Source organism: Python bivittatus, unplaced genomic scaffold (assembly GCF_059951505.1).
Source record: "Python bivittatus isolate LINGU-HERP-01145 unplaced genomic scaffold, Pbiv_v1 ctg000200_np1212, whole genome shotgun sequence".
In the NCBI taxonomy this organism is placed as follows: domain Eukaryota; kingdom Metazoa; phylum Chordata; class Lepidosauria; order Squamata; family Pythonidae; genus Python; species Python bivittatus.
This window is the reverse complement of record NW_028277040.1, coordinates 8,509,895-8,531,442: the sequence shown is the minus strand read 5'-3', so window position 1 is coordinate 8,531,442 and position 21,548 is coordinate 8,509,895. Positions and strand designations below refer to the sequence as shown.

The 21,548-nt window shown below is 36.1% G+C and overlaps 1 protein-coding gene across 2 annotated transcripts in view; it reads right to left on the bottom strand.

The window, feature by feature from the left end:
* The window catches only part of SATB2 (SATB homeobox 2), a 136,905-nt gene that overhangs the window by 90,445 nt on the left and 24,912 nt on the right, over positions 1-21,548 (bottom strand). For both annotated transcript variants that reach the window (XM_088135673.1, XM_088135672.1), the window contains exon 3: positions 10,536-10,712. In XM_088135673.1, the coding sequence (XP_087991799.1) occupies positions 10,536-10,712 (177 nt within the window). The remainder of the gene's footprint in view (positions 1-10,535; positions 10,713-21,548) is intronic.

Below are 21,548 nucleotides of genomic sequence, written 5' to 3'. Positions count from 1 at the left end.
AAGGAGCAAGCGTCTTTTAATTTCATGGCTGCAGTCTCCGTCTGCGGTGATCTTGGAGCCCAAATAAATGAAGTCTGTTACTGCTTCCATTTCTACCCCTTCTATTTGCCAGGAATTGATGGGTCCAGATGCCATGATCTTAGCTTTTTTAATGTTGAGTTTCAAGCCAGCTTTCGCACTCTCCTCTTTCACCCTCATCAAGAGGCTCTTTAGTTCTTCTTCACTTTCTGCCATTAGGGTGGTATCGTCTGCATATCTGAGGTTGTTGATGATTCTCCCTGCAATCTTAATTCCGGCTTGTGATTCTTCCAGCCTGGCATTTCTCATGATGTACTCTGCATATAGGTTAAATAAGCAGGGTGACAGTATACAGCCTTGTCGTACACCTTTCCCTATTTTGAACCAATCGGTTGTTCCATGACCGGTTCTAACTGTTGCTTCTTGGCCCGCATACAGATTTCTCAGGAGACAGGTAAGGTGGTCTGGTACTCCCATCTCTTTAAGAATTTGCCACAGTTTGTTGTGATCCACACAATCAAAGGCTTTTGCATAGTCAATGAAGCAGAAGTAGATATTTTTATGGAACTCTGTAAAGGTTGAGGCCTATGTTTTTTCATCCCATTCACTCAAGGCTCAGGTCTCTTTCATATCTCACTTGCCCTCCCCTCCTATTTTGTGCCACATAATTTGTGTGCAAAAATGGCTCACTGGCAATATCAACTTGCAACTAAGTGTTCATTTTTTAAAAAACTGAGAGGATATTGGTATTACTTTTCCTAAACCATGAAAATAGGATGACCATGAAAAACCATAAAAAAACATTCTAAAAACATTAAGAAAAATGTTGAATATTATTCAAAGATATGCATTATTCTACTTCACTTGCAACGAGAAGCAAAAGTAACAGAGGAAGAGTCCTAACACAAAGAATTCATGCTTTGCATAGCAAAGATTATCCTCAGTTCATTTAATAGGGCTGAACGGCTTCCTTCAACCCATGCCCTGGAAAGCTTCTACCAGACTAACCAGTCATTATTAGTCAAACAGAATTGTGAATCAGTCCAGACCCAATGCTAAATCAGAGTTTAGTTTTACAAGTAAAGGCCACAAATTTGTACACTTCTCTTTCCCCAGTCCAGTAAGAAGATTGGAAGACTGCTTATAAGACAAGAACAGCTACCTGCTATGTCCATATTTAGCAAATTCTAGATTAGAATTATGGTTCAAGATAGTCATTTAAATTGCTCTACTCTTCTTTTTTCCATGGTATCAATAGTACATCCATTTCTCTGCAATAACTTTGAGTGCTGAGACTGGGACTGCTTCTTTCTCTCTCCTCCCATCCTGTTTTCCTTGTGAAATGTATCCTTTGACTAAAAATCAGAAGGACTCTGCTGGCACTTTTTCCAACTAACACATTGTTTTAAAAGGCATAGACTTTCATGAGCTTCATCGCATTACATCAGTTTCATCAGTTCATTGGCTTACTGCATCTGATGAAATGAACTACAGCTCATATATTTTAATAAAATTTGTTAAGTCAGAAAAAGTCCTACCAGACTCCTGATTTTTTTTGCGACCATAGACTAACACACCTCTCCTCCTATAATATCCTTTGATTGTAACCTTGAGAGCAGCACTTTCATACTATCAATCTTTGTAAACTTCTTCCAAGTATCTTTTTGACAAAATATTACAATATAAAGGTTTTTAATCAATAAATAAATACACTCTGTCAGCCTGAAGCTAGTGGATATATCTCCCTGCATAAAACATTGGAAGTAATGTTAGGAAGGAAACAGACACTATATATGTTACACTAGCCACACTTTATTCTATCTCCACACCCTGACTCTCTTGGTAATGTCTATTAATGCAAAACATATGACATAATGTCACCACTCTTTCTGTTTCTATTAGCCACAGCCAATGAAGTAAAGCAGGGAAACATGCTGATGTCATATCATGCATTTTTGATTACTAGATACTACAGAAATAGGGAAAAGACACAAGTCTGCCACTCTCATAACATCTGACTCCAGAAAGGCCTATTGTGCCCTCAAAAACCAAACAGAAATACAGGAGAGATAAAGCTTCAGACAGGAGATCCCAAATAAAGATATGTTGTGTGCCATACATTTGTCAAATTTTGACACTTATCAAAAGTAAAAGTATCATGCACAGTTTAATCTGTTGATAATCTCATATTACGTAACACATTTGCTTGAAACACATACTACATGAAGCATACATTTGTATTCTTTGCTTCATCCTAATAACCAGCACGTGAATTGCATGGAAATGGAGTGGCAGTAACTGCAGGAAATATAATAAAATGGTGATATGATCCCAGAATTTTGTCCCAGTAAAGATCCTAGCAATGGCATTCTGCACTAGTTGGAGCTTCTCTCTGGTCTTCAGGGGCAGCCTCACTATAAATTGTTTTACAATAAACCAATCAAATTAGGCATCCTAGGACCATGGCAAACTCCGATATACAATGATTGGAGCTTACTGGGCATCAGTACTGAGAAAAAACCTTTTTGAACACAGGCAGTTCATCAAAAACAAGGCCAAGTACTGAAGAACTCATAAACCACAAACCTGATACTTTAAGGCAGACTTTCCCAATCCAGATGCTAGAGTTCAGACAGGGTACCAGGTCTGAGAAGACACTATTAAGGAAATTCAATCTCCACCCAACAGGATGAAATCATGTGCCTGAACTGACAGGCATCCAAACAATATGGACAAAAATTGAGCCCTGTGAGATCTCAAAGGCCAAAAGATCATATCTGAATCCTGAAGCAATACTTTTGATTCAATTATCTTACCTTTCTTTCTCTGTAAAGGTTTGCACAGACTCTACAATTATACCTGCCTTTATCTACCTAACACTCTTAGAATAACAGCACTCAGATTACCCTCATATCCTTCTAAGCATATACTTGTGTTCTTCCAGTCACAGGCAAAGTAAGTAATCAACAGAAGGAAGCTTCAAACAAAAATTGGAATAAGGTAAAACGTAAGTGTTAATCCAGTCTAGGTTTTTCATCCCACAATTTATGCTTACAATGGGAGAGTTTTTTTATATTCCCTGAGAATACAGGAGACAGAGTTTTTTCCTAGCTAATCTTAAATAAATTTTATTAATACAGATTTGCCAACATTTTAGTAAACACAACAATAGTCTCATTATGCCTCACTCAGTCTTACCTGTAGCTAGGGTACTTAAAGTGTGTCTGTTCCTCAAACAAGGGACCACTAAGGCTGTCCTTTCATTGCGACTGTTATCACTACATCAGTTGTTTCACTGAACTGGAAACTCACCCAGACATACCTTTTACTAGGACAGTCCTGAAAATTGGATATCCTCATAATGTCCTAGAAAGGCAACTCTCAGCTTTAAATGGATACATTCAGCCATAAAGGAATACACAGTTTTAATTAGGTACCTTCAGCCTATAAGCAAGTTGTCCATGGCAAAGGTTTTGTGCTTCAAGGAGTTTTATAAACATGCATTTAGATCCATCTTAATTTTAAAGCATCATTATCAAAGTCAAATATATTTTGCAGTCATATGATAAACAAGATCATGATTCAATAACTAAATTTTAGTGAACTCTATAAGTTTGCTTTACAAGTGAAAACACTGCATTTGTTATCTTCACTTTAACCCTAATCTCTCAAAAATGCAATTTACTTTAACAGAAACTACCTTCTGATCTATAAAAGAGTTTTAGGTGAACAATAAATTGATGATGTGCCATCAAATCATTTTTGACTCCTAGCGACCACAATAAATAATCTCTTATTTTGTTATAAAAAGTCTGTCCAGCTTATCTCTAGAAACATAAAATTTCTACAGGAAGGTACAGCCATTTGTACCATAAAAATGTAGCCATTCCTTTCTAACTTTCTAACTTTGTGATGTTTTGGAATGCTTATCTCTAAAATATTATGTTCTCCATTTTAGGATTTGTAAATTATTTTATGCTTTTGCTTAGGCTCCTTCAACAAATGTCCTGTTTACATTAGAGTTAAAGGAGGGATCTTCTTCAAATTTTACAAATCACTGCATTGTAATGTTACATCACATAGCATGACAACCCCACATGATTTTCAAAACCCACAATGATTTGTATTTCTATAATTACCTCATTAAGAAATGTATCAGGACAATCAATGCTGCTTGTTCATGCTGCTTAATACTGAGGACTTGTATTTTTAAAAATTAAAAAGAAAAGAAAAAGGATAACACTCCACTCACTTCTATTGAATATGTATTTCTTGTTCCATGAAATAACTCAATTTATTTAAAAAATATGTAAAAAGAATTATGATCAAAAACAGTCACGGGACTACTTTATATATCACACTTATATAAGTATAAATGTATTTTTTTAAGATGCTGGCCAAATTAGCTGTTAGTTAATTAGCTCCAGGATAAGTTGATAGGATGTTTTGTGCAGGCTTTTTACTTTTGTGGGATAGCAGTTTGTTAATTTTAGTGAGGGAAAGGAAAGTATTAGCTGGAGTATTGGTGAAAGTGGCATAGAAAGTGAAAAGGGAGAATGGGGAAGGGAGAAAGTGGAAATGGGGGGTGGTTTTGTAAAGGTGTTAGAAGTTGTAAAGATTTGAAAGCACAGAAGGCAAAACAGTGAGGAGAAATCTGTGATGCCCTGACAAACCAATCCAGAAACCAATGTTTCAGCTGCTAGAAAAGAACCTATATCCTCAGAGAGCAAGTATGTGTGATGGCATGTGGGAATGACTTTGGGCTGACAAGTGGTGCTTGCAGGAAGAGGGTTCGCTAGAGGATGGGGGAACATTAGCACTGCCACCATTGACCATGGCTGAACTAGCCCACAAGTACAGTTTGACAACATGCTTCAGTGAAAGTTGATGACAGGGACCATGCTGAGGCCAGAGTGTTTGCATTTGACAGCACCAGAAAGGGAGTTGGGCTGCCAGCAGCAATAGAGCTTTGGTTGTGTTGTTGGAGAATGACTGGTTATTTCCTGCTCATGAAGACTCAAAGCAAGCCATTCTAGAGGTTATTTTGAGTTAAGATCAGAAGATCAGTTGAGTCGGAGAATAAAAATTAACCAAACTGAAAAAGACTATCAAAATTGTCTATGTCCAGTTAACAGTGATAGGGAGGGGCTTGTTATGAATGGTAGGCTGAAGCAAGCTGGGATAGGACTGGATTTGGAGCCAGGGATGGTCTCTGGGGGGTGATGTAAGGGGATCCCAATTGAGGTCATGGCAGGCATGGGAAAGTATGGCAAGGGTTACTGGCCTACTCTAAGCCAGGTCGCCAAATTTTTGGTGACTTTGTCTCCACCTACTGCTGCTAAATACCAAGTCTTGGTATACTAAGACCACATCCATACATGACATGGTGATGGACAAGCACGTGGACCAGGCATTTATTTATTTATTTATTTTGGTGGCAAAGAATGCTACCCATGTGACTACATGTGAGCTCCTGTGCATGGAATTGGACTGCACTGAAAAGCTTGAACTGGGGTTGATGTACCAACCACCTAGCTACCTGGCAGCAGCCTGCTACAAGCTCCTGGATTTGTCTCAGGGCTGGTGTTAAAGTTTATGAGGCTTCAATCTTGAGTAACCTCAGCCTCCTTGTCTTGGGAAGGAGGGTCTGGTAGCTTGAGTTCATGACTTCCATCACAACCATGGGCTTGCCACAAATAATTGCAACCTCCACACATGGAACGTTTATTTCAGGACAGATGAGACATGACCTGAAAATGGCATACATTAACATACATCCTTTGCCATAGTGACATCACTTCCTTGTTTAAACTGTAAATCACAGATGCCTGGACCTCTGCTAGGGCAGCAGATTCATTAGAATGGTCAGACAGTTTGGTGTAGCGGTTAAGGCATCAGGCAAGAAACTGGGAGACCATGAGTTCTAGTCCCGCCTGAGGCACGAAGCCAGCTAGGTGACCTTGTCCAGTCCTTCTATCTCAGCCCTAGGAAGAAGGCACTGGCAAACCACATCTGAAATCTTGCCAAGAAAACTGCAGGGACATGTCCAGGCGGTCACCAGGAATCAACACTGACTCAAAGGTACCCCCACCACCCAAAAAAGTGTGTGTATAAAAATATATATAATCATTTTGATAGTTTATTGAAAACATGAATGCACATTAACACTGGCATAAAGAAAAGTATATTGTAATATACAACAGTTCATCAGATGTTAATCAGACTGTTATACTATAAATACAGTTGTCTGCAACCAATATGAAATAAATTTGTGCAATAATAGAAGTACTACTGTTTCCATCTTTTTCAGTTAACCATAAATCAGTGTTCAAGGACTTGCCATTTGATCAGTTGGTTAGTTTTGGCTACATTTTATAACCAATCTCAGTTTTACTGCATAGATATATAACACATAAATTATTTTTCAATAATTCAGCACACAAAAACAGATATTGAAGTAACTGCTTTTTTTTATCTAAAAGCTTTAGACTGTTTTAAAAAAAAAAACAGAATGTGTAGGATAGATCAGGAAGGTATGAAGAATTTATAACCATTCCTTTCACTTGATAAAGTATTTAAAAAGAGGAAGGAAATATTCCCTAAGTAAAAATAGAGAGCTTAAGTCTGAAAAGGAACCTTCTAGACACTAAACCTCTCACTCAGGCTATAAAAAGGGTACTACAGTACAATATTAATATGACAAAGGATTCATTCTAGGTTTGGGATTTTAGATTAAAGTTTGTTAAACCTATCCAAGCCAAAGTGTGGGCATTTCAAATCATAGTAGATATAAAAATATTTTTTCCCATTTCTGTTTTCAGTTTAAATGCATTCAAGGTCCTTGACTAAAAAAACAAAAAATCATGATTGCTGATCATCATGATAGTGTAACTTCATTAAAAATGTTCTTAAAATGTGTTTTTCCTTTTCATGAGAAATTCAGTTCTTACACCTTGTATATTTTCAAGAAGTTGAAACCAATTCAGATATTCACAGAGACACTAATATTCTCCATCAGAATGCAACCTAGGATGGTATATTTTTCCAAAGTACTCATGTTTCAAAATCTCTGGGAATGTGGACAACATCAAAACAAGATATCTACACTGAACAGGTATACCGGCATAGAGAACAGCAGCATGTGCTCTTCTCCAAAGGTGTTTCAATGAATTCATAAATTCTCATCCTAGTTAACTGCAGCAATTATTTCTCTGATATTTTTTATGTGAAAAGTGTATGATTTTGATTGAACAGTTTCAAATATAAAATCTGCAATGTTGACTAAAAGACAGTTCTATCTTTGAGATAAACAACAGGCATAGGAAACCTCATCTGTGGACCTAATCCAAACCTCAGATATTTATATAGCCCTTTTAAGCAGCTTTGAGAATCCCAATTACCTTTCTCAAGTGTGCCATACTGCTCCCCAAAATCCTCTTTTTTTAATTCTGATCCATTCTCCCCAGATGTATCTGACCCCTGTTTTCAAATTAGAAGCTGTTCCAAGCAGGGGTTTAAAATAGCTTCCATTGATGTCAATGTGGATAGTTTAAGACTTTTTGCAATACAGGGATGAACAATTTTGAGGGGGAATACTGCTAGAAAATGAAATGCTAACACCTCCTTAAAACCCTCCCCTTGCCCTACAGTATGGCTTTAAAATACTATTTATTGAATTGGATGACAATGGAAAGCTATTTTAAAGCTTCAGTGCCAGGCAGAGGATATTTTTAAGAAAGGTTGCTGCTGGGGAGAGAGTTTCATACAGGATCCCTTTCAAAACTGCCATCCATTATTATCAGTAGCATGTGGCAGTGTGTGAGAAAGCACACTGGAGGCTTTATGGCACAGTGGAATGAGTATTGCCCAATGCTACTACAAAGTCTCAAACATGCATTTCAGAGTCAATTCAATCCTTCAGCCAAAATAAATGTCCCATCCATTATTTACTAACGTGTTATTCTTACAAAATGCCACAGTGCTAGACCCCAACTGGTTTATACGCTGTTGTGTATGTGTGTATAATAATAATAATAGAGTATTAATACTCTAACAGTATAAAGAACAGAATTTCAAGTTCAGCACCCATTATGAAACAGAACAATAATTAATTAGTATGCATTTTATGTGTGTGATACATCTGAAATATTAAATATTTAAATATTTTCGAATAACAGGTTTTGTTCAGATTTAATTATATCTCTAATCAGGAATACATACAACACAGAGATGGGTAGTAAGAAGGAACAGCTAAATAACTTCTAACCATAAGTAATTCCACGGAACCCCCTTAGCCATTTAAGTGGCATAGTGAAAATTATCAAAGGTAGACTCCAGATTAGAACATGGCAAATCTCATCTTATTTCTCAATGTTTTTCAGAAAACACTCGGTAAGCATGTAAAAGCCTAAAATACGGACTCTGGACCATGAGAAAAAACAAAAATCTGCAAGCCAGATGCACCTGTTTAATGTACTAGCAAACTACTGTTTCCTAAGGATGAAAAAGCCAATGCCTATCCAATTCAATCTCTCTGCCCTTGTTGGATGGCCCATATGTTTTCCCAAGTGAAATGCTTAGCTAGTGTGGGTCAGTGAAAGAAGTTGCATGCTTCCATAAAAGCATTCTTTCTTGGGATCACCTTCTTTCTAGAGATGCCAAGAATGATGCCTTGGTTGCTTAATTCAGAATGTTCCACATGTTAATTCACAAGATGAATTAACCAAGATGAATAGTGCTGTCAAATTGAAAACTGGTTCACCATGACAGAAATAGTGGGATACAATGACCTTTATATTCAAAAAAACAATATTCCTATAATGCCATGAAGTGATTATTTAATTTTTTTTCTCGAGTTTTATGCAACAATATGATCTATTGTTACATGTTTTTATTTCTTATCAGAGTTTCTGATTAGAATTCTTTCACAAATCCACTATTAATGAAAACATATTTTCATGGTCTAGCTTGTTAATAGCCCATTATTATTTCACTTTCTTATTTATACCAACTTTTGCATAAAATATGATACACGCTATCTTTTTTGCACATTATTAAATTATATAATGAAATAGCAGTTGATGTGCATACACAGTTTTCCTAAGGCTACATTTTTATGACTTACAATTTCATTCTATTCTATCAAAATGGCATGAATTTATTTTTTAAGCTCCTTTATATTTTATGGATGGGCGTCCACCATCAGCCACAATGATGAAAAAGTTACTAAATATGTGTCAACCCCCCCCTTTCAGTATTTGTATCCCAATGTCTTACCCAAGTACATAAGTCAGAGTTTGTGCCATGATGCGTGTATCATCGCTTCCCCCATCCCCCTCCTGCAGACACTAATGGTTTTTTGCGTGTAAGTTGTCTAAACTTTGGTTTATATATTTTCCATGCATATATGTGAGAGTTGCCTAAATTAAATTTTTAAATTAAAAAAAAAACTTTAGGCTCAACTATAAGGGTGCCCTGAATAATAATGCCTGGCAGACTTTTTTAAAATGTATTATTTTTATAATAAGAAAACTTAGGGTAAGGAAATTTTTTCTCTTCTCTTATTGATCTTAAGGGATTCTCTGCTACTACATATGTGCATCATCTGACAACTACACATGTCTGCTTTTGTCTATTGTTTTTATTCAGGTTAGTTTATGCAAATTTACAGTGCAATTCTGCACATATTTACTCAGAAGGAAGTCCCTTTCTCCCAAATAAGTATTTAAACCCTTTAATCAATAATCAAATCAGCTAATTAAAATAAAAGGTAATTAATCAACTATGATTTATTTAATTGGCTGTTAACCTTTGTTGTATCTTGAAGATTCATCTGATATTGCAAGAAAATATTCAAATTCAGTGAGGACACTGAATATTCTCCAGATAAATGCATATATTATAAGGAAAAAGGCAGTCCAATCCGGATAACACAGAAGGTTCTAAACATTCATCAGTTGCCACAGTTAACATAATCAGGTTTGGACTGCATATTACAGATTTAAAACACACAAACATATTCTTTTGAATAGTTGGTCAGAACTGGAACTAAATCCTCTAAATCAAATGAGACAATTTAACTTGATTCCGATTCTATTTGTAAGAATACAGTTATGAAATAGCATGTGTTACATGCTATTTGAAGAATAAATTAATACTGCTACACTGTTGTTTTCATATTTATCATGAGCACCTGTTAATACATTTACTAGTAAAATAAACTTTGGTGTAATGTCTGGTATTCTTTGTTTAAATGCACCCATACACAATTAGGTATTCATGATGTGCAGCTTGATTTATGCATATGTACTCAAAAGTAATTCCTACTGTGTTCATTGGCACAAACCTAGAAATAATTTTCCATTGGAGTGCAGTTTTCAAGTTTGTACATGATTCCTCAATGATTATCATTAGGGCATTATAAAAATTTGCTACCTTATCTACTTTTAATACCATGTTTAGATACCATGGAAAAACTCTTCTTATGCACCCAACTATTAAACATTTTGATGGAGTACCTTGTGCCTGAGCTGCAGAGCTGTGAGAATATCCAAGTGCCAGGAGTGCAGTCTCTACCAGCTGACTAAAAAGCACATCTTTACGAACCAGAACAAACTCTGCATGTTCTTCTCGATTATCATATTCAAGAGAAGTGTCCAGTTGTTCCACCACACAAAAGACGGGGATCATCAAACCTGGAGGAAGAAAGATTGTTGAATCCAAAATTAGAGAATGCAAGAAAAGTTTCTGAATCAGTATAATATATCTAGTGCAAGTACCATTGCTAAGTACATTTAAGAAACTCAGAAACAAGACATATGTTTGTTAGGCTTATATCCCATCTGTTCTTCAGGAGCTCAAAGTGGCATACTTAGTGTTCTCTCCTCCTATTTCTCCCCACAAGAATAACCCTGTGAGGTAGATTGGGCTGAGATTTCCTCAGTGACTAAACCTGGGCCTCCCTGGTCCTACTGTAACACCCTATCACTATATCACACTGACACTAACACAAACAGGAATATATCGACTCAGAAGATGGAGATTCCATTTAGGTGTTAGAATTGAACTCTGCCTAAACTTTCTTAAAAATATCTAAAGTGGTAGCCGTCTTACTATTTATTTTTATATAAGTTGAATGATTTTATCCCACTTTGAAGAAAGACAGAAATATTTTATTTCATATAAAAATGTAAAACAAATAGAAATAACAAATAACAGTAATGTAAGTCCTATTTATTGTGAGATCAAGGCTCAAACTCTTGTGCCCTTTTCTCCCACCTGTGCACTGCCACAGGCTTGAAGCTTTTCTCTTTTGGGTTGGAGAGATGCCTTCTACTTTTTATGGTAACAGATTAGTCAAGATTCAGACTGTTCGCTTCTGATCTTCCCAAAACTAGCTCTCACACATACATCAAAAGAGGTCTGATTAGTCAAGTAGGTTCAAATGAAAGCATGTGATTAGTAAGGATTAATAAACAGATTATACAAAGGTCTCTAAAGAAAGTAATATCATTGTGAATAATTTAACATAAATCAACACATAATAATAAATCATATTATGAACAATCAACTTGCTAGGTCCATTTCATCATAATCAAGTATATTATTTATTATGCATATTTAATTGTGTAAAGTGCTTTCCAAGCTGGAGGAATTCATCTTCAAAACAATCAATTTAAATACTTCTTGTTTTTCTGTTACCTATACAGCAAACTGACACTTTAAAATGAAACATGGCTGGCACTCATAAACCCTATTGTCAGAAATTTTAGTTGTCTTTCTGCTCAAGAGGTTATAGTCTTCCTTCTGCAAGGTGGAAGGTTAGCTTGGGCAACCATTAATAGGTTGCCAAATTTCTAGCAATATCTATCACTTGCAGAAGTCGCTTGGCACCCTCTTTTCATTATTCATTGTTTCAGGTTTGGTTTTTCTATAATTTAAATTGTATACCTGTGTTTATTTATTTGGAACCATAAATAAATGAAGAAAGAAGATGACTAGAAGTCCTCAATGATTCATTTTTATGATACCAGTTGAATCCAAGCCCCCCAAACTGAGTACTGTATGAGTCACTGATAGTTATCCTGGCAATTTAGCATCACTATAGGCATTGTGGGAAGTTAAAACAGCCAAACATCATTATAGTTACCTACATAAGCCCACACCCAAGAGCACCTCTTTTGCTGAAGGGGCTTTCAAAATTGAAGTCAGCCCTAACAACCAAAATGCACAATGCAATGCCATAATCTCTACTGCTCTTATACTGAAATTTTTCTGCCTCCCAAGGAATTCCAAGAGGAGATTTCTTGCTGTTCCTTCCTGCTTCTTTGGGCACATCCAAGGCTCAGATAGCCCCATAAAAATTGGAGACAGAAAATACCTATATCACAACATTTGCATTGTTTTCTTCTTTCCCTGCATTCAGCAGCTCTTACTGAAGTTGTTGCCAGCTTTTCTACTTTATGGCAGCCAACTATTCTGTACAACCCATCATATCTCAGAGAGCAAGAAAAAGTAAAGATAGCAAAAGACAGAAAGATAAAATAACAAAATCAAAGAAAATGGAAGAACTGAAAAACAGAGCATAGGCTAGCAGAAAAAATGGAAGGAGAAAGTATATAAGATAGAAGAGGAAAAGATGTTAACTGAGAATGGGCTGTTTTGAGAAAATATTGTGGGTGCTTTCACAAAATGGCTATTAGTGGGGACCTGTCTATTTATAAAATGGCTAATACAAAGCACAGTGGTTAAAGCTGAATCAAGAGTTTTTTTCATAGTGTGTTCCCTCTGAGTTAATAAACATGTAAAAGTTATCTTCAGAATTTGAGTCAAATGATTTAGCATCACCATCTACACCCATAACATGAAATTTTAATTCCATACTTCAACTTGCATTCAAACAAATGCCTGCAATTAAAGCCACTATAATTTTTCTCAAAGGAGATATTTAAATAATGAGTAAGTTACATTTTGCAATTTTGTCAACAGTTGCTCAAACCAGGAAGATAATATTACTGAGATATAATACTTTAGGAAAATAACTGTTTAGGGTATGCTTGATAATTCTGATCTATTATTTTTTACAAAAAGGGAGGTACAGCTATATAAATCAGAAGTTTGTGTAACTCTTGCTGAATTAATCAAGTAATGTCAACCCAACATTCAAAACTGCTATTCCCAACTGGTACACTAAAATATTTGCAAGTACAATCATAGTGTATGTTTTACAATGCCTCTCCTCATTCTACCATCATCACCACCAGTACCCCCATACCACACCAACTTATAACTATTTTTTAATTATATACTCCTTTGGAAGAAGTTCATCCCCTCACAATAAAGGAAGGGAGGAAGTCTCCAAAAAGGAAGCAAGGAGGACATTTCTCTGAAAAATAGAGTATTTCCTATTATAAACAGGTTTTACATTAATGTCTTATAATATATGCTTCAACTACTATCTAAGAACATCCAAATTTTATTAAGAGTGATGAGAGCCAGCAAAATACTTAATGAATTAAAAAGAGTAGTAAGTATATGTCTAGCTTTCCCATTAAAAACCCATAGAACTTATCTGAAAACTAAATATAACAATTTAATATAAACATGCAACAATTTACCTTTAAAAGAAAGCAATACTGAAGTTCTGTATTTTTCTATGGGATTGTGGAGCTCAAAGATTATAAACCTTTCTTTCTCCTTTTGAATCTATGCATGTATTTATTTATTTGAAATATTTAAAAGCAGAACAACTCCTAGTAATTCAATCAAGTCATATAACACTACATAGTAATTTATCACCCATAAGTGAAAATTTCAAATATCCACAAGTTGTGGTCCACAACCAAAACAAAATCTTCTGAACTTCTTTAAATCACCACACTTGAGGAGGACAGGCTCATATTTATAACATAAATTGTCAATCATTTTGGAGTATAAAATAAAACAATACATATTTGATTCTTATACTAAAACTTTTTATTTAGTTAATATACTAGTATATTTCTTCCAATTATACTAAATCTCAGACTGGTTTACAATCAGTTAAACCTGCATAATACTGACAGTACAAATTACAATAATTAAAACTGTATGTGATATATTCAATTTAAAAACATTAAAGAAAAAGGAGATTGGAAAAAAACAAAATCATACGTACAATATTCACACAGGGAGAGAAGATAGATCTTTCACCAGTACTTAAAAGATGTTAATATGAATAACCTATGAACTGCAGAAAAGGAGAACGTTTCAGAGTGAAAATATCACCACTGATGTTTTCTTTATGGTGTTATTGTTTGATCACCACCACTGTGGTGCTGGTCTTTGACCAAAATACAGATGAATGAATGAATGAATGAATGAATGAATGAATGAATGAATGAATGAATGAATGAATGAATGAATGGTCACCATTGAGAAAGCCCACGCACAAGTTACTGCAAGACAGTACTCTGCAATCCTTGGCACACACAGAATCTTTACAATTTTAAACAACTGATTCAATCTGTAATAATAAAAGGAGATTTATCAGGTATCCAAATTGTTTAGGGTCTTATATATCAACAGCAAAACCTTGAACTTGGCTTCATAGCTAACCAGCAGCCAGGGCAACTGCCTTAGCAATAATATAGTATGCTCACAACATGCTCCATTCCACCTGGCCACCACATTCTGTACCAATAACAGCTTCTGGATCAAGTACAAGGGCAGTTCCACATAACTGCATTACAGTAGCATAAGCATGAGGTTACCTACTGTATGTATGTGTGAATCACAACAGCAAGCTGTAGCTATCCAAAAATGCTTCCAGAATTTCATTTGTTTCTGGTATATTATATACTGGAGTGTTCATAACCCAATATTGCAAATGTATGATGACCCATGTAAAGTTGCTGGACCAGTATGAATGCAGGTAAGAACTCTGGGCTCTCATGATGTACCAGCAGTATAGTGAAGCTAAGCTGATTTATTTTCTACCAAGCTAGTATAGCTGAAATCTCTGGGAAGTTAGAGTGTGTATTTAGCTGCTGTGGTTGTTTCTCCAGTGGAGGAAATTCTTGCATCACTCCTCCTTCCAGATCCTGAATTTCAGTTCCTGTAATGGATATGCTAGCTTAACTGCTTTATAGCTTCAACAAACGAGGAGGGGTGAAATTAACAGGCGCTTAAGTCAGTTCTCCAACACCAGACCAGTAAAGTGTCCTGCTATTGGGTATGTATGTATGTATGTATGTATTAAATTTATATGCCATCCATCTCCCCCCGAGGGTGACTCTGGGTGGCTTACAATTAAAATCCAAAACAGTAAAAACAATAAAAATATAAATATCCATTTTAAAATAACTAATAACAATTCTATATAAAAAGATGATATACAATTCAAGATGATGGGGAGGAGCAGCATCGATCATCCCACCAGCCAATCCCAAAAATGCAAGCTTCCATCAGGCCATCTGGCATAGCCATGTTTTCACACTTTTTCAGAAGGCCAGGAGAGTGGCAGCCTGCACTTCAGGTGGTAAACTGTTCCACAGGGCGGGAACAACAGCTTGAATTGGACCCGGAAGCAAACTGGCAACCAACACAGCTCACGTAACAGTGTTACATGTGCTCCCCAGGGGCGTTCAAAATTGTCCATGCCGCTGCATTTTGCACCAGCTGTAGCTTCCAAATATTTTTCAAAGGTAGCCTCATATAGAGTACATTACAGTAATCCAAACGAGACGTGACCAAGGCATAAGTGACCACATAGAGGGCCTCCTGAGCGAGGAAGGGGTGTAACTGACGCACAACACAAAGTTGTGCAAAGTCCCTCCTAGCCACGACTGCCACCTGCTCCTAGATTCATGACTCCTGTATGAAGAGCAGATGGCAGTCATGGCTAGGAGGGGGATTACACACCGGGTCTGTCTGGGCTAGTGCAACCCCACCCAAAACCAAGGATGATAAGCTCCTAGATCTTGAGGCTGCCCATACCCACAGCCACTCCATCTTATCAGGGTTCAGTTGAAGCCTGTTGTCACCCATCCAGGCTCTACAGCCTCCAGGCAATGCAAAAGGATAGCTACAGCATCACTTAAGTCACCTGGGATGGAGATATATACTTGAATATCATCAGCATACTGATACCTCATCCCATGGTGCTGGATGATCTCACCCAACAGTTTCATGTAGATGTTAAATAGGAATGGCAAGAGACTGAACCCTGAGGCACCCCCCCAAGTAGGGGCCACGGACTGGACCTCTCACTTCCTATCAACACCAATTGGGATTGGCCAGCACTAAACTGTGCCACCAGCCCCAATTCCCACAGCCAACCCAAAAGTATACCATAATCAATGCTATTGAAAGCCACCAAGAGGTCAAGAAGAGCAAGGATGGATGCACTACCCCCATCCTGTTCTTGCCAGAGATCATCTAAAAGTGCGATCAATGCTGTTTCTGTCCCATAACCGGGCCTGAAACCTGACTGAAAGGGGTCCAGATAATCCATTTCCTCCAGGGTCCTCTGAAGCTGTTGTACGACCACCTTTTATTTTTATTTATTTATTTATTAAATTTATATGCCGAAACTTATACTATCTTTCTCTTTTTTGTGAATGGGAGAATGGAATTTTTGTTGATGCAAGACCTACTGCAATTCAGGGCTGGACACTGATTTTTCACCTTTGTTCTCAGAGTTCCAAGTTAGCTGAAGTGAAAAAAAAAATCAACAGTCATCTTCAAACTGCTTCTGGAAGTATAGGGAATGAAAACAGGGAAATACTTCACCATATGCAACACCTGCTGTTCTTCAGACCAATGTCTTGGAAATCACGAATGTAGTAAACTGAATAAGATTTAAAATTTCAAATGTGAATATTAACAGCATCTTAGGTTGTATATTAGTATGTATTTGAAAAATAATTACATTTAGCAAAGTATAAGCTGTTAGCAGTAACTGATCTTTACAATAAATGAAAAATATTTTTAAGAGTGAGTACAGTAATCCGCTCTGTGAGTTAAAGAATTATCTTTTTCAGAATATCCAGGAAATTATTCTGAAGTTATTATAGGTTTTCTTCCCTTGGAAATAATATGGAGCCAAATTGAAAAAGCTAGTTCTATATATTGTCAAAATATGTTCCAGAAATCCTAGTGCCACCTTCCAAAACAAAAACAAACAAAAATCACTTTCCACTATAATTCTGGAATTACAGAAAGAACAGTGCAATCTTCACCAAATTTGCAGAAAGTAATTAAACTATAATTGAACTGTAGGAAATAATCCAGCATGCCTCTATGACTTTCCAGATTAATATACTACAAAATAATACTGGACCATGATTATTTCTTTCTGATTTTCAGGGAGAAATCACCTACCTAGTGCATCAGCACTCAGTGAGACAATTTTTGACTGATCATCCAACTCTATTTCAAATTCAACAAACATTTTCCATTTTAGATGCATCACTAAACTCACAGAAGAAAATTTTATTACAGCCTAAGTTTCTATGTTTTACAAGCAAATATATGGACATTTTATCAGAACAAAAACTCTTCACTTGAGGACTCCATAACTATCTCTAGATTGTTTTCTGTGGCTTTCCTGATGGAGAAGCATATTCTCTTGAAAGTATAAAATTTCCAGAGCAGAACAGAAAATGAATGCCTGAACCAAACAGAAGCTTTCTTCTGTGCATCTCAGTGAGCTAAATACTAGGGCTGAGTAATGCTTCAGACTGGATTCCAAAATGGCCTTCAGAGCATGGAGGGCCACAAACATAGCATCTATCTGCAACTCTTAAAACCAGCTGCACTTTTTCCCAGAATGAAATCTCAAGAAAAAATGCAGCTGCTTTAAACAGTTACAAACAGTGCATGCACACTCTTGACTGCTTCAAAGCGATGTTTGAAATCAAATCTGAAGCATTACACAGCACTACTGAATATACCTAACAAAGAATCTTAACTGATCCATACTGGATTTCTGGGACTGATTGAATCCCATTATCCAAAACTGTATTTGAATGAAAGGGAGTTCGCAAAGAGCTGTTGCTTTATACTAATGTTACTTCCTTATGTGGTTTTAGAAAAGATACAATACCATATTTTATTTCTGTTCAAATGCTAGCCCACAACCCCACATATGCAATGTATATAAAATTCTCAAAATATTATATAGAACCAAATATTAGTGATATATTGGAAAGAACCACAAAGAAAGTAAGTAAAGAAAGGAGTCCTATTATTTGTTCAGCTTTCTTGATATTTTCTGACTCATTTTCAATCTTTGAACTAAGATTGAAATTGAGTTAAAAATATCAAGAAAGCTGAACAAATAATCCACACCAATGCTGAACAGAGAACAAGAGTTTGGTTTATTCCTATAAGCTTAGGCCTATGGGGACTTGGATCCAAACCTATTTCCCAGTATGCTGAGTATCCATTGTTGCCAATGGCATTTTTCCCCCAAACCCTGGAATTCTAACATAGTCCCCATCGCCCTTCTGATTTTTGGAAAAGTATCTGTTAAATGCTGTTTTATTTTTATTTATTTATTATAGGAGACTGATGGGATAGAAAGCAAAGTGTAAACTTTTATTGCCTTATTTGCATTCCCAAGTTTTTCTCTGGATGAAGGGACCAATAGCTATAAGCTAATATGCTGTGAAAGTGCGGTCATCCAGAAAAAAGCCAGCATGGAGTGATCAGGATCAGGTTGAGGACTATTAGAAACAAAAAGCTCCAGAGTGTCAGGGGCAAGGAGTCTTTTGGTATAGTTGGGATACTTTGCTAGATGTTTTGCCTCAGTGTAGGTGTGAAGGGACTGCCTACATATAAACATACATAGTTTTCTGAAGAGTACTCTGTCTTCTGAGTTTTTTTTTAATTTAGTTTATACATGCACAATTAACAAAATAATATTTAATATTAAAGAAAAAGATGTTTTAAAAAAAATGAATTATAAACTAAAAATACAAACTGAGAAGGAAAAAATCTACCTTATATTTTATACTTATCAATAGTCACTGGCTTACTAATGAATTAACTGCTATAATATGAACAATACAAGATATTACTATAAGATATCACAAAATTTCTGCCATAGTAACACTTATTGCTATATCACCCAGAATCACTTGTTGATATAGGTGGCCATATAAATTGAATAAATAAATAAATAAAACTTTTGATAAGTAGAAAATATTGCCTTTTCCAAAACAGATAAATCACACATTTCCAACAACTCTTCCTTGGCATTTTGAATATCAGTTTTCCAATTTCTTAACATAATTCCTTTAGCCACCCCCCATGCTTGATACAACCATAATTTCGGATATACACTCAAATTCCAAAGCTTTCGTATATAATTCAACACTACATTAACATATTTAACATTTAAAGTTTTATCCATAAATCTACTTATATACATTAATATACTTTCCCAAAAAGATACTAAATGATCACATGACCATATCATATGGGTTAGTGAGCCCTCAAATGTTTTACACCTCCAGCATAAAAAATCTGATATCCATCCTTTCAAAGACATTCTTTAGAGAGTCCAATACACTAGATATATATTTTTGATGAATCAACCTTAATCTCAAATCTGTAGATAGCATTTTAACATATTTAAGGATATGAAGCCATTGATGGGGCTTTATCGGAAATTCCAGTTCTTGAAATATCCCAGAAATGTCCACTTTAACAATTTCCTTGAGCTTTTGATAGAGATATGTTATAGGTTTTAATTCTGTCATGGATTCCATCAAGTAAGAAAGCAGCTCAGGGACCTTTGTGACAGCCAAAGTGCCTGGTCCATACTGATCTGTTACAACATGCTTAAGCTGAAGATACCTCCACCACTGCAAATTGGAAAGACCAAATTCAGTTTGAAGTCATGAAAAATCCTTAAAATAGTCATTACGTAATAGTTGATTTACAGTCATTATCCCAGCTTCCACCCAAACTTTCCAATAGGACTCTGCCTTCTGTGGAATTTTTTTGTAGTTTGTCAGGGCAAGCATGTGACTTCATATTCTGGCTGAGACTCCATTTTTATCTTTAACTCTATACTATGTTACTTATGTCTCATTGGTCTCTTGTCCCTGAAATGAATGCTGGAGCAGATATTCTTTGAGTCCCAGACTACAACACTGTCTTGTTCTTAGCATCCAAAAGAAGTGATTTATCTGTTTGCCTTCAAGGACATAGATGTTTTGTGACTGTTCATTCCTCTGTATCAGCCGTTTTGTAGATCTCCAAGATATGTTCACAAGATATTAGATGTTCCTATTCTAAGTTTCATTACTGCCATGCAGAAATGGTTTGGAAGGGAAGGCTGCAGCTTTCCCCATGACTACCCTATATACATCATCTCAGCTGGTAATTCAATTAATTAAATATTGAGGCAAGGAGAACTTCCATTGTGCCAATACTAGATTTCTTAAGTTTAATTGCCATAGTGGAGGGCAGTTTTCCACAGGGACTTTAGCTGGAAAGAACCTCTCTTTCCCATGTGGCAATTATTTTTTAAAAAACTTCCCACTAGAATCATATGCAGAATGATTATTTTGGGTGGAAAAGACATGGGATCAGACTAAATATGATTAACTGGAGAAGGAAATGGCAACCTACTGCAGTATTCTGCTAAGAAAACCAAATGGGGAGAGAGAGAGACAGACAGACAGACAGACAGACACATACATACATACATACATAGGATTATGTCAACATGACATTGGAAAGTGAACCCCCCCAATGAGCTACTGGGAAAGTACAGGGGGCAAATACAAGTGACACTGGTACTTATGTAACTGGATTAACACCAAAAGGGTGTCCAGCTGGTGATGTGCCCAGAGGCAAAAGGAAAATTCACTGCTGCAGGATATGCTTACTATTGGTTACATGGAATATCAGAACTATGAACCAAGGTACCTTTGATTTTGTCAGGACAGAAATGTCAAGACTGAATGTTGACATTTTGGGAATCAGTGAACTGAAGTGGACTGAAATGGGCCACTTAATACCAAAGAAGCATTAGATCTTCTACTGTAGAAGATCTCCTATAAACTTCTAAAAAAACATAGAAGAAATAGAATAACCATCATTATTAGCAAATAGATATAGAATTTATGCTTGAACACAACCCCAAAATAACACAGTGATCTCAACTCCAATGCAAACCAGGCCAATAAATATTACTGTGATACAAGTATATGCTTTAAGCACAGATGCATGGGAAGCAGAAGCTGAATTGTTCCATGGTTACTTGCAACACCTTGCTAACATAGCCCCCTCCCCCATGACATACAAATTATACAAAAATTAGTATGCTGAAGTTAAAGTAAAATAGCATACAAAATAATAGGAACATTTGGCCTTGGTATACAAAATGAGACAGCACCCTAATAGAGTGCTGCCAAGAAAATTAAATGTTTATAGCAAATACCTTCTTCCAACAACCTAAAAGACTATTCTATACACGGACATTACCAGGTGCACTATAGCAAAATTAAACTGACTATGTACATCTATGTGCATAG